Source organism: Danio rerio, chromosome 7, assembly GCF_052040795.2.
Source record: "Danio rerio strain M-AB ecotype USA chromosome 7, GRCz13ab, whole genome shotgun sequence".
NCBI lineage: Eukaryota > Metazoa > Chordata > Actinopteri > Cypriniformes > Danionidae > Danio > Danio rerio.
Genome location: NC_141027.1, coordinates 6070916 through 6086087, shown reverse-complemented (window position 1 = coordinate 6086087; position 15172 = coordinate 6070916). Strand labels below are relative to the sequence as shown.

The window sequence follows — 15172 nt, the reverse complement described above, 5'->3', positions numbered from 1 at the left end:
CGTGGCCTCGGACTTGGAGGTGCTGATTTTCATCCCAGCCGCGTCACACTTGGCAGCAAACCGCCCCAGTGCATGCTAAAGGTCCATGTTCAATGAAGCCAACAAAATAACATCTGCTGCGAATAACAGAGATGAAATCCTGTGGTCCTTGAACCAGACCCCCTCTAGCCCAAAGCTGCCCTGCTGGAGCTCAACATGCACTGGAAACAATTCTGACTTTTTGCCGGCAATGCGTACCAAACTCCTACTCTGTTCAAGGATGTGACAGCCCTTAACAAAGTACCTCTGATCATATACTCCCACAGCACCCTCCACAGAATGCCATGAGGGACACGGTCGAATGCCTCTTCAAAGTCCACAAAACACATGTGGACTGGTTGGGCATACTCCCATGAACCCTCTAGCACCCTGGTGAGGGTGTAGAATAGGGTTGTGACGATGAGAAAATCTCCCCACTGGTTAATCGACATGTGACAACACCAGTAATACCAGTATCACCGTGGGAGTGGGGCAGTGGGCGTTTCTTCTTTTCCTCTTTTTTCTGCTTTATAATAGCTTATTAATGCGTGCGTATAATACTTTCACTTTCAGTTTTTCAGGAGTTGCCAATTCGATGTCAATTGTTTGAATGGACGAAAAGGAAACTACAAAAAAAATAATAATAAAATCAGTTATTAAACAACACATAACTTTTTTTAACATAACAAATAAAACACAACAATGCTACAGGCTGAAAAAAACTGTGGAAGTTGGAACCATACAAATAACAACCATAAACGCCTATGTTATATATTAACAGTCCTTATGAACAATCCGTTTATAAAATACATTATTAAATAATGCCTTTAATTAAATAGGCTAAGCATATTTGCATTAATATTAAAACACATTAATACAAATTAGCCACTCTTTGATTTTTTTTTCGTTTACGTATATTTTTATCAAACGAAAAATGCAATGAATAGTTTATTTTGGTTTTTATTTTATTAGAATTAATAGGCCTATAATTAATAAGCAACACAACTCCTATATATCTTTGGCTCCAGTTGCGTTTTTACAGATATCCTACCAATAGACTTTTTTGCCTCAAAGACATTGATGCCTGTAAAATTCAGTGGTGTATTTTGACAGATTTCGCAAAGGCTTCAGCTATTCTACCTGTCAGCTGCACCAGCCTAAGTTTTGCGACTTGACTTGTGTTGCGGCTCGATGTTACTGAGCATACGAGCCCCAACCCCAGGCCTGGCTACAGGGTGGGGCCCAGCTGTGCCATAGCGGGCAATGTCACGGTCCTCAATATCAATAAGTTCATAAGGGATTTTTAAACCGCACTTAGTCTGACCTGTCACCTAAGACCTTGAGACACCCTACCAGGGGCATTAACCCCCGACTACTTGGCTCTTAGGATCACTCAGGCACTCATATCCCTCCACCATCCTCAGAGTTTTGTCTCCTCCTCTTACTTCTCTTCAAAGTGTGAAACGACTGTTTAAACACAGGAAGTGTCTGTCTGAAAACACTTAACACTGTTAATGCAGTCTATTAGTGCGACAGGATGGGCTCCAGTGCACTGCCTCTCATCATCTGTGAGTATTTTATTATTATACACACTGTTATTTTCTGGTTTTAATTGAATTGCATTCACTTGAAGATAAAATAGCATTTGTCTGTGTGTAGAAGAGTGGTTAAATCTTTATTGTTCAAATTTAGTGTATTTATGTGTTAGAACTTGTGCTGAATGAGAAAGATTAAAGACGTGTGCGTGTGTGCTTGATCTTATGCCAGTAATCAGGTGTAATTGTGTTGATATGTGTTGATGTTGTATATGGGCTTGAATCATTGAATGAACTTTCCATCAGAGAAAGAGATTTGCAGAGATTTTGAGTCACTGATATAAACAGAATTATTATTACAGTATTAATTATCTTTTTATTTTTAATTAAGTTACGAGAAGTGGTTGTCCATTTATAAAGTGGCTCTAAAACCTATTTGGACACTTGAATGGCATTTAAATGAGTACATTTCATTTAATAGTGTGCCAGACCAAGCGATATCTGCCAACAAGTTGTTCTTGTGCTTTTCTCAGAACCAAGTTCTCCTTTCACACATATTTGAATGTCTCTGCATTTATTTTTGAAGCTGCATGCAGTCATTTATCCTCGTGTTCACACAGAGGCATTGTCACACATTTTCTATTTGAGTGCTCAGTAGATTCAGAAAAAAGCTCCACTAATGAACCAAACTCTAGCAGCATTACTTTTAAGGTCCAGTGAGAGTCTGAACAGCAGAAACACTGAGGACACTTGCAACTTATTTGTGTCTGCTTTACCTGCAGAATGATCTCAAGGGGAAACATAATTATATTACAAATTGTCAGTTTAGTGGCTAATTTGTAGGTTCAGTCATGAAAATGTATGATTTTAAAAAGAAGGCGTGGCAAATAAACCCCACCCTATACCCAGCTCTCAGTGGAGGATGAGCAAATCATACTAAACTGTAAGAATGAAATCAAAAATTTACGAATTGGCATGAGATTCTGTTTTACTTTTGCTTTACTGCAGCTGAACTGGATTTGCTCAGTTTTAATTACATAAAAACCCTAAATGTCTAAATCAGGGGTCACCAAACTTGTTCCTGGAGGGCTGGTGTCCAGCAGATTTTAGCTCCAACCCTAATCTAACACACCTGAACAAGCTAATCTTAGTCTTACTTGGTATACTTGAAACATCCAGGCAGGTGTGTTGAGGCAAGTGTGAGCTAAACCCTGCAGGGACACCAGCCCTCCAGGACCGAGATTGGTGACCCCTGCTCTAAAAAATGTTTGCAGCCTCTGCAGTGTTAGGCTGATGATGCCAACACCAAACAGGAAGTGAGGCTGTGTGTATGTGAAGCTCTTTGGCCTATTTTGGTTTAGAGCACTGTAGCTTGTTTTATTCTTGTGAAGCTTTACATAAATTCTCAGTTATTGCATTGATTGATTAGAATAATTTGTGTTGTGGCATCAAATGTTTTGGCATATGTTATGAACAGGACGATTAATTTCCAGTGTGCAGCTCTCATCTTTAATCAGTGACAATATAACATGAAGCCATATCGCATTTAATGTTTTTGAGTTACACTATTTGTAATGTAAATCTTGGTTTTTATCTTTGGCTGAATTATAGTGTCTACCAATAGGCGGCGTGGTGGCTCAGTGGTTAGCACTGTCACCTTACAGCAAGAAGGTCGCTGGTTTGAGTCCCCCACAGGTTTCCCCTAAAGTCCAAACACATGCGCTATAGGGGAATAGGAAGAAGTGAATTCCCCATAGTGGATGAGTGTATGTGTGATTCTGAGAGTGAATGGGTGTTTTTCAGTACTGGGTTGCAGCTTGAAGAGCATCCACTACAAAAACATATGCTGGAATAGTTGGAGGTTCATTCCACTGTGTGTAATCTTAACCCTATTTTTAAAATGTTGGAAACCTGTAACCACTGGCTTACAGTACTTGTCTTCTCTACTATGGAAGTCTGTGGTTGATGGTTTCTAACATTTTCACAATAAGGCACAAGACATGTATGTCGCAATTTGTTGCTTTTTTTCAGACCAGCGCAACCCTAATTGTCAAGTTTTGCGCCACGTTGTTTAAATAGCAAATCCATTTGGCGCCACTTTGTGGACTAATTGGTGTGCTGGTCTGAAAAGGTGGTGTGGTAATGCTCATTGTTGGTGCATTGCTATTTTAAACTGAAATAGACTGCGCCATTGACCAGCTAAAAGCTGCGACTCCAAATGCTTACACATTGCTTAATACACATAGGATGTACAGCAATACACAAATTCCTTTACATATGAAAAAAAAGGACTCTTAAAGGGAATGGGAGATGAGACTCTTACTGGTTTAACGCACGTTATTCTCAAAACACACCCATAACTCAATAGGAGAATAAGCACAACTGTCCTTAAAACAGCAAAAGTGGATTCAGACATGGCCTGAATGCTTTTTGAGCCATGAGCTTTACACTTTGCACCTAGATTGTTAAAATAGAGCCCAAAGTCATTTGTGTTCAACAGAACAAAGAAAATCAATAAAGATTTGAAACAAATGTCCAGTGAGCACATTCTCATTTTTTGATACATTTCCCTTTTATATCTGACTAAACACTACTTTGAATCTTCATAAAACATGTCCTTTGAAAAACTAATGTGAGATATCATCAAGTTATACTGAAAAAAATAAACATGCTAGGGGTAATACAAGCTTCTGTTCATTGCCAAAATAATATTGTTATTTATTAAATTGCATATGAATGAGTGGATCCTTCATTGTTTACTTCTTTGTTTTCACTGTCTGAACACTTTTAGAAGCAATGACAAGACAATGAGTGATATATTTTGTATAATGCTGTATTGACAGTAAAATTAAAGGGGGAAAGTGACATTCATCAAGAATGCAAAAAATAAATTTTCAATGGAAAGTGTTCCACTTTTCTTTTTTTTTTTTTTTTTACCTAATAGCAGTTCAAATTGCTGGATATGTTTAGTCATGTCTGATCAATAAGTGACCTATAATGTTGTTACATCAACTCCAGCAAGAGAATAATAAATGTAGAGTCTAGAACTGTCCCAATCACCAGTGATCCAGCCCTTGCAGATCGCTGGAGAACACTCACTGTCACCCAAACTAAACATCTGTCACTGAACTGAAACTACAACTCCCAGAAGTCATTGCACCAATCTACCCCTGCCACAGCAGACAATAATCTGCACACTCACACACTCACAGTTGAAGCCCATCATCATCTCATTACTAGACTATTTATGCACCACATTTTCACACATACATGCTGAGTCATGTTAGCTGTGAACAGTTCAAAGCGATTTCGTTGTCTTGCCTTCTGTGCTTTGTTTATGTTGCCTTGTCTGCTTGTCTCGACCATCCATTCCTGTTTTTACCTTTTCCTGCCTGACGATTCTTTATTAAGCTGCGGATCCTCACCTTTGTTACAGAGCCTGCTCATTACAAGCGCATAGAGCCAGTCCTGTTTGATCCTCTATGAGTGAAACCATTTCTCTGTTGTCTGAACAGCAGTGAATCAATCAGGGAATCAACTCCCTTCCTGTGACACTATCATGTGTGATGAAGTTAAATGATGAATCTTTATTGTCATGAAATTTGTGAAACACACAAACCCTTTCAGTTAACAGACCATATGCATGCTAAATGACTGAAAATGCTGTTTATCTGTTTGTCTGTTTTAAGGTCTGATGCTTTTTCTTCATTCTGGACTCCCTGAAGTTGCTGCTGATGCTGAAAATACAGGTACTGTATTACAGTAATGCAATGTATTATAATATAGTGTAGTAGTAGTGCATGTACAGTACTGCAGCATAGTCATATATGGATCACAGTATACAGGGTGTCCACTGGTTGGAAAAAGGTAGTAAATGAAATTAGCCAAAATTAAGGGCATTAAAAAGTATTAAAAAGTAATAAATATCATCTGACGAGGTATTACATTTTCGAGCCCAGTTTTTTTAGATAAATTTTCAATTTGTGTTAAGGGCCTTTCTCCTAAATTTTGCGTGGATTTATTTATATGTTGAGAGTAGGACTTGAGCACTGTCATGTGAGGTGGATTTCGCACGCACGCTGAAACCAACTACCCGGCTGGCTTGCTGCCAACCATATAGGCGAGCTCACTTTGATTCATGAAATAAATTAAAACATGGGGAAATGCAAGTTTTCGGACCTCTGGCTGGAGGACTCAAGATGGCCTAGGCCTGCAGTTGGCAACACCGCGAGGCTTATAGCCACGTCTGCAAGAAGACGATTATGTTGCCACAATATTGGTTCATATCAGCTGTCAATCACTCAATGACAGGGAGCTTTTGTGACTGCGGAAAATGTAAACGGGTGAAGAATGAGAAGTACGCAGGTTTTCCTCTAAGTTAAACCTAAAGTTACAAATAATGGGACAGATGACAGCGATTATGTGGTGAATGTTGATCCACCAGCTGAGATCAATCGAATGTCGATGCGTTGCATTCACCGTGTATTCAGCACTAATGTCCGCTAAATGTAAAATCTAACAATGTATACATCATCGCCAAAGAACCTCACCTTTACTGACTTTAATCTGCAACTGTGGCTCATAACAAAAAACTGTATTGTGCCGGTCATCGTGAGAATCCTGCTTTGCCCCGGTTGGCTGACTCACCTGCTTTCTTTCCACAAACACAGATAAATGAAGATCAGCTCATAACGAGACAGCATTTAAAATGACACAAACCAAAACCTTTTAAGAGTGGCAGAAGTGAGACTTTTCTTCCTTTTTGTGTCCTTTCTTTCTTGGTGTTTATTATTTTTCTATTTAATTACTGATGACTGCTTTGCAGCTTTCAGCCTTGAATTGAATGATTTATTATAATCTTGCATTTGTTTTGTAGCAGAAATATTATTTATAAGTTCTTAGAAGAGTGACTATTGACATTGATGACATATATGACATTGATTAAAAACTATGGACAAAGGTCCATTGTGACACCTGGATTAATCCCTCTGCTTTACTTAAATGTATGTTATCTGTAACATGTTATTCCATTATTTTTTAAGGTATTAAAAAAAGGTAGTAAAAGGTATTAAATTCAACTTAATCAGTTCAGTATATACCCTGGTATATTCACACTTTCTTTACTTTGATTTATGTCCATATTTTGCTGTCATCTAGCTGTCTGTGTTTTCAGTGTTGTTTCTGCAGTTCTTTAAGTAATTAAACAATTCATTATGTAGTTATAAAGTTTTTCAGTCTCGCATTATTCTCAGAAGTAAAATACTGAAAAAAATGAAGGATAGTGAGTGTTTTGGTTGTAAGTTTCTTACAATCACCATTAACCAAGTGAATGGCTCAAAACAGGGCTCAACAATAAGGACTCCTTGATGGCCCGGGGCCAGCCTGAGAGACGCTCTGGACAGTAGACAGCATTGTTATTGGCCCAATCGGGCCAGTGCTGCCTTGTCACTAAAGTTTAATTGGGCTTCGACAGCCACATTTAAGCATGTGATGTTCAAACATTATTTAATCCCTCATTTTATTGTCACAAATATATCAGTTGTGCAGCGTGTACACCATCGCGTTCACTTTAGATATAATAATAACAAAAAAACTCTGAAAAGAGATTCCAAAAGAAAAATGTTATCTTTTATTCACTGTTTAACAAAATCAATATTTTGTTTTTTTTTACATTTCCAGACAGGGTAAACAAAAACAAAGAGATACTTAAATGAAAATTATCCTAACCAAAATCATTATGAGAGGGTAAGGCCAAAATAACCAACAAAACAAAAACTTCCTAAATTAACAAAAAGTTCTAGATTTCCTAATATATATAAAAGAAAACTCAAAATCAATGACAATGCTCTTACCCCACAACCTGGCTAAATCCAGAAACAGGAGGAAACTTAAAGGATAAACCCAAAATAAATCACCACTTGTCTCTCTACACGGCTTACTTTACACATAAAGTTACACGTCACTCTTATTCACACTATAATCTCACAAGATTCACAAACTCACAGTTCTAAATATCCAGCCAAAATCTCTATCACACTATGATCGCTGGGTTAGGGAAAACAGGGACTCTCTCCGTGCTTTGCCTCTTTATAAAGCCTGGAAGCTCAATCAACAGCAACCGATCCGATTTGCTCTGATTGAAAACAGGTGCGGCTGGTTTGGAACGCTGCTCAATGAGAGAGAGAGAGAGGCAGAGAGACAGAGAGAGAGAGAGCGATTAATAAAACAAAAGGGGGGAGCAATAAGCTGCCACTCACACCAACAACTTATTACCTAAATACATCATAGGATGTAACAATATGTTAATTTGAAATTTGGAGTAATGGTGCTCATAATTTTTGGTGGGTGCGATAGATAGGAGCACTGCCGCTACCAAATAGAAAGGTTATATATATATATATATATATATATATATATATATATATATATATATATATATATATATATATATATATATATATATATATAGGATATATATTAGGATATATATATATATGTGTGTGTATATAACCTTTCTATATATATATATATATATATATAGGATATATATATGTATATATATATATATATATATATATATATATATATATATATATATATATATATATATATATATATATATATATGGTATGTATATATATATATATATATATATATATATATATGTATATATACATATACATATATTTATATATATGTGTGTGTGTGTGTGTGTGTGTGAGTGTGGATATATATATATATATATATATATATATATATATATATATATATATATATATATATACATATATTTATATGTATGTGTGTGTGTGTATATATATATATATAATTATATATATATAATTAAAATGGTCGTCCCCAACTGAGTCTGGTTCTCTCAAAGTTTTTTTTCTTCACTCCTATCAGGTGAAGTTTTTTTTTCCCTCTCCGCTGTCGCCACTGGCTCGCATGGTTCAGAATTGGTAGAGCTACGCATAGATGAATTTGCTCTTTAGTGTTTGAACTCTCAGTAATGATTTTAAATCACACTGAACTGAGCTAAACTGAACTGAACTTAAACACTAAAAACTGAACTACACTGTTCCAGTTACTATGACCATTTATGTGAAGCTGCTTTGACACAATCTACATTGTAAAAGCGCTATACAAATAAAGCTGAATTGAATTGAATTGAGTGCGCGATGGCGGTTAATCCGCGCGGCGCCTATTCTTGGCGGGGTCTGCCTTGTCTCCTATCCAAAGCCAGTAAGTTATCTGCCTCCCTCGGAGCTAGAGCTCACAAGGCTGCGTGCAAGGCTGTCTCCGCCTTGCATGCGATAGCCACCTACCAGCACTACCAAGCGCAGGTGCTGGCCGAGCTGCACGAGGGTGGGTCCAACCCAGGCTTACGAGCTTCGCACCGCAGCCGACTAAGCTCTTCGGACTACTAAGTCCACTGCGTGTGCGTTGGGGAGGACGATCTCCACACTAGTGATCCAGGAGCGCCACTCCTGGCTGATATGCGAGAAGTCGACAAAGTCCGCTTTCTTGACTTCCCCATATCCCAAGCTGGCATGTTCAGCAACACCGTCTGTGAATTCACCCAGGAATTCGAGGCGGTGAGAGAGCAGTCTGATGGGTGGGACCGCGAAGCGTCCCTGGGAAAGGCCATCTGGAGAAGAGGGAACTTGCTCTTTTCACGCTGGAGGGCGGGGCCCCATTTCCAACGGCACTTTTTACTGCCATGAAAACATCATGAAAGAGCACTTTTTCACTTCCCCGGATGTGACAGCCCAAATTCTGCCATTCTGGGACGCTATGCTTTCTAGCTTGCAGGTTCGGTGCCTTTCGCCAGTGGCTCACGAGTGCTGGGAGGACGGTCTCCTATCTCCCACCCCTCGAGCCTCCCCTCCGGAGCTCAGGTGCGAATTGACAGCAAATCTCTCACCTCCAGCTCTTCCGTGGGAGCCGCGCGCTTCCCGGATCAGCACACCCACTCCACGCTGCCCCACTGCTGGTACATCAGCGATGAGTCCATTAGCGAGAGCTCCGCCTGCCTGGTTAGCGCGGGCCAGCTCTTCGCGATGGCTCATACGCACAATCAGACTCGGCTATGCGATTCAGTTCGCGAAATGGCACCCCAAGTCACGGGTATGTATTCACCAGGGTCAGCCTCCTGTCCGCCCCTGTCTTGCGAGAGGAGATTGCTGTCCGGTGCGTTCATCCTCTGGGTTGGTCTGCAGCATTAGACCTGATGGACGTGTATTTCCATGTCTCCACTCTTCCTCGCCACCGTCAGTTTCTGTGGTTTGCGTTTGAAGGTCAAGCTTGGCAATACAAAGTCCTCCCCTTCGGGCTCTCTCTGTCTCCGCGGGTCCTCACCAAGCCCGCGGAGGGTGCCTTAGCAACCCTTCGGCTCGCGGGCATCCGCATACTCAATTTTCTTGATGACTGGCTGATTTTTGCCCACTCTCGGAGCAATTGATTATGCACAGAGACAAGGTGCTCCGACACTTCCACCTGTTGGGGTTTCAGGTCAACCGAGAAAAGAGCAAACTCGCCCTGTGCAGAGGATCTCTTCTCTCGGGCTGGAGCTGGACTCGGTCACCATGGCAGCGCGCCTCTCCGGAGAGCGCGCTCAGCTAATGCTATACTGTCTGAGAGAGCTCGACAGTAAAATAGTGGTCCCTCTGAAACTGTTTCAGAGGCTCCTTGGGCATATGGCATCCGCAGCCCCTTCACTCCGCTCGGATTACTCTATATGAGACCACTTCAGCACTGGCTTCACGATCAAGTCCCCAGACGCGCATGGCACGCGCGCGCACACCAAGTCTCTGCTACTGCACTGTGTCGCCGTGCCCTCAGCCCTTGGAGCGACCCCTTGTTCCTACAGGCCTGAGTGTCTCTAGGACAGTCCAGTCCAGTCTTGTTGTCATTTGTGGGGGGCTGTGCGTTGCGGGCATGTGGCTGCGGACCTGTGGAAAGGTACCCAGTTGCATTGGCATATCGCCTGGAGCTGTTGGCAGTGTTCCTCGCTCTCCACCGTTTTTTTCCGTTGCCTGGAGTGGCAACACGTGCTGGTCAGGACGGACAGTACGGCGGCGTATATCAACCGTATGGGGGTATGCGCTGATTTCTTTTGTCTTGTTTCTAGTCCAAATATCTAAACATTCTTACATTAAGAAGCATTTTGTCAACAAGCAAAAAAGATTGTCTTAAGGAATAATCAGCCAGTGGCATAAGCAAAATAATCTTATTTCAAAGCGAAAAACAAGATTATTTTGCTAACTCCATGTGACATTATTTTTAAAACAAGACAATATGTTTTCCCTGTATAGAAAAAATACTTCTTAATGTAAGAATTATTAGATAGTTTGACTAGAAACAAGGATCTCAGGAAAAAAAAAAAAACATGTTTGACATTTAAATGCTACAGAGTAAAATACTATATAAAAGAAGCTATATTTATGGCGGTTCCTGGTCCTATCCATCCTTTTTCCCGGACAGGTTGATTGAACTTAAAAAATTTATGGAAACTCGCTGCCCTAAAAAAGCTAATTTCGTCTTGTTGAAAAAACAAAACTTTTTAGGTTTATTGTATTTAACTTTTCAAATGCATTAGATTAAATATTTAGTTGACTGAAATAAAGGTTTTTAGTACAACACTACTGAAATCTTAGGTACAATAAACCTAAAAATTATTGTTTTTTCAACAAGACGAAATTAGCTTTTTTAGGGCAGCGAGTTTCCATAAATTTTTTAAGTTCAATCAACCTAAACTTGAAACATAAAATCTTGACCTGAATGTTATGACAGAAATAATTTTAAACTTAGCTATTCACTATAAATGGTTTAATGAAAATACCCCTAATTACAAGCAAGGACAAAGAATAATAATTTACTTTACACTTTATTTAAAATCATTTAGAAATATCACTCCGAAACAAGTGACAAAACAAGAAAATGCCTTGTATAACAATTTGTTGATATTTATTGTTATAAATCTTATTAAAACACTTGTTTAAAATATTTCAATAAATTTTTACAAACATATCCAAATAATAAACAACCACAAGACATTATTACATTGTAACATTATCGAATATTTACACTTGCCAAACACTAAGGCATAGTATTAAGTTTTTTTAACTCATAGTTTTAAGTTTTTTTTAACTCACAGTTAGGACAGCAAGCCTGAAGGAACATGCCTTCTTTGTACCAGTTTACATGACAAGCCAGAATCTTACCCTTCAGCGTCTTCTTACCCAAACTTGTTGAATAAAAAGAAGGGTATTGTCCATGCATTTTGTGTAGCCTAGGTGCAGTGCATAGGTTGATCCAAAAAGACACATGGCCTGGGGTATATTGTCTATATTGTCCATTACAACATTTCCCTCCAAGATGATTCCCACAGAGGATGGGTAGAGGTGGAAGGACAGGGGTTGAAGAGCCACATCGTCATTTTCTCGGTTAAGAATTCCAACGGGCACATGTTGATTTGAGTCTCCATCATCTGAAGCCTGACAATAATAAATAGATAACATAAATATATCTTAGAGGTGTACATTTGATTTTAATATATATGAATTGTATTTAATGCTTTTTAGTTGTATGCAAGCATAGTTTGTTAATTGTATACCCAAACATATCTAGTATTCAATGATATATAAAAATACTACAAAATATTAAATAGTTTTTTTGTATACAAGTCATTGCATACGGCATAAAAAGATTTGATATAAGTAAATTACTAAATATTTTATTAATGATACTTACAAAACATGCTTTGAAGAACTGTTGGGTCATCAGAACTACTGGAAGCACTCAAATGAAAACACATCGCATGTCAGTGTGGTCAGAGGCCTGAGTTGTTGCAGAGAAACAACATTATATCATTTGTCAACATGAGAGAAAGGGCATTTTCATGTATCATAATTTAGTCTCTGTTACTGAGGATTTCTAAATCAATTATATCAATTTCAAAAATTCAGCACACAATGGCATCAATTTATATCAATGGCATGTACAAACAATGGCATACACAAACCTTGACATCTTGTAGAAGATAAAAATCTGTCCAGTGACACCTCTCTGTGACCTGAAGATCTGAATCAGCTGTGGGCAGTGATGATCAAGAGACCAATATAATTCTTGCTAACTATCTGGTTGAATTCCTGATACACCTGTAGTAGTAAAACACACAAAAAAGTTCATTAACATCAGAGAAATGTCAAAATTAAACAAATGTCAAACTAGCATGTTATCATGTGTATCAATACTGTACTCATTTCATTACAAATACATTCCTGATATATGCATGGAAATGGCTGGCTTCTTGCATAGCTCCCATGTTTAAATCTGCAATGTTTTAATAAGTACCATATTTTGTCACAAGCAAATGAGCAATACTTACATTTTCATCTCATCCTGGTTGGCCTTGCTTTGACCTTTCTGGAATCTACAGTCACAAAAATATACATTAGATTACTAGCTGACAAAACACATTTACTTATTTTGATCTGTTATCTCCAAATTTCCCACAAACAGCTATTGTTAATCAAAAGAATTATAAAGCTACAGTTAATTATTTATGTAGCTTTCATTCTAATTAACTGAAAATTCACTTGCTAAGACTGATGAGCACGAGGTTGCATGTCTTTTCAAAAAAATGCCAACTAACATGAATTCTTATTTCCGAAGAAAGGGGCAAATCTCAATTTATTCTAGTCTGTTAATACTTCTTACAAAAAAAAAAAAAAAACGTTTAAAACAGCTCAGGTTAATGCTAAACATCTGACGATACATAACCACCACTGCAAAAATAATCATTTTACACAACAGATAACGCGACTCATCGAATACAGCATCAATATTAAACTTTATATGTGACGACCTCATAAAGCACGTTTTCACGTACAGCAACTGTAATGTTAGTTACAGCCTCAATCAGTTATAACGTGGCATAAATGAACACGCTAACACAGGCAAAACTTACATGAACTATTTTACATAATATATTATCGATATCACAATCTTACGGAAGCGTAGAGCTGCCACCCAGGTAAAAAAAAAATCTGAGCTTTATCACGTTTGTACAATATACTTTTCACGTTCCTACAATATAATATCACGTTTGTACAATATAATATCACGTTTGTACAATCCCATTACGCACATCTTTGCACTTTTCACGTCTTAGAGCTGTATATAAATGTGGCGATGGCGGTTGCAATTGACCGGAACAATAACATCCTAACGTCAGACACAGTTTAATCTTACATGTGGTTTTCTTGCTAACGGTTTACTTTGTTTATTAATGGAAAACAATGCGGATTGTTTGAGACAAAAGTATGAAATCGTACTCACAGTGATCCGCAGCCATTAGAAAATGCGCACTCACGCTGTGTTCAACAGTGACGTCAGCCCAAAGACAAAGAGCCAATCACATTTCCCCTTGCACATCACTCTTTTGACAACAGACTAAAACAAGCTCTGTTAAGTACATTCAATTTAAACAATCCAGTAGAATCAAAAATATCATGCAAATTGTACAACAAACTAAACAAATTGAGTAACTGAGCAAAAAAGTTGGAATTTATGTTTATTGAATCTAAGTATTTTGAATTAATACAACTTTAGGGATAACAGTGTTAGTTGAATTAAAGGTGTTTGTTAAAGGGGTCGTGACTATTTTTAAAGAGATATTTAAACACACAAACTCTATCTATTGTTATATACATTATTTATATTAAACCATCAGTCACAGACATCTTATTATGATATAATTTATTTTTGATGCAGTTGCTGTCAGATTCAGCCACTCCTTAAGAACTACATTCTGTCTGCAATTTTTCCTTTGCACAGTGACTGATTTACAAACAGCCTGCAGTCAAATACTCCCGTCATTTCCACAACAACACAAGTTTAGAATGAACCATCCAATATATATATATATATTATATATTTATATATATAAATATTATATATTTATATATATAAATATATATAAAGCCAGGATGCACATTTGTTATTATCCTCTGCAAATCATCTGTTCTTGTGTCATTTATTAAGTGCTACAGCCGGGCACCTCAAATGTATTACCTGAAAGTTTCGACGATAGGCTGGACAAAAACCAGCAGACTGAGGAACAGCTTTTTCCCCAGAGCTGTCTCCCTCCTGAACTCTGCCCCACACTGACTCTTTGCCCACCCTGCACACTACTGATTATTAATAGCAACCTGCACATATATTCATATATTGTAAATCTGTTCATAGCTTATCCTTCTGTAAATAATGTTGATAGTACATCCATCTGTAAATATCACCATAGTTTTTCTATAACTGCACTTTATAACTTATTCCTGTATCCTGCACTTGCTGCTATTGCACTGCTGGTTAGACCTAAACTGCATTTTGTTGCATTGTACTTGTACATGTGTAATGACAATAAAGTTGAATCTAATCTAATCTAATCTAAAATTACACATTTATGCAAATATATTTTATAATTAACTAAAACTATGCGGAAGGAAAGGGGATCTTTTCTCAGGCTGAAATGTTAAAGTATATAAGGCTACTTTTAACTGGACTTAATATTTTAAGACCTTTAAACAATTTCATGTCTTAAAATAGTTCAAATT

General features: G+C 37.9%; 1 protein-coding gene and 1 long non-coding RNA gene across 2 annotated transcripts in view; one reads left to right on the top strand and one right to left on the bottom strand.

Annotated features, from left to right (window-relative positions):
• Positions 1-1497: 1497 nt before the first annotated feature.
• The window catches only part of LOC147842996 (Fc receptor-like protein 5), a 38066-nt gene continuing 24391 nt past the window's right edge, over positions 1498-15172 (top strand). The window contains exons 1-2 of the mRNA XM_087260241.1: positions 1498-1586; positions 5243-5302. Coding sequence (XP_087116367.1) covers positions 1556-1586; positions 5243-5302 — 91 coding nt within the window. The 5' untranslated portion in view covers positions 1498-1555. The remainder of the gene's footprint in view (positions 1587-5242; positions 5303-15172) is intronic.
• On the bottom strand, positions 8483-13957 carry LOC147842997 (uncharacterized). Its single transcript, XR_015495263.2, has 5 exons — positions 13899-13957; positions 12946-12990; positions 12580-12715; positions 12309-12395; positions 8483-12052 (listed from the first exon to the last, which is right to left on the bottom strand). It is a non-coding gene; the product is annotated as an uncharacterized LOC147842997 (long non-coding RNA).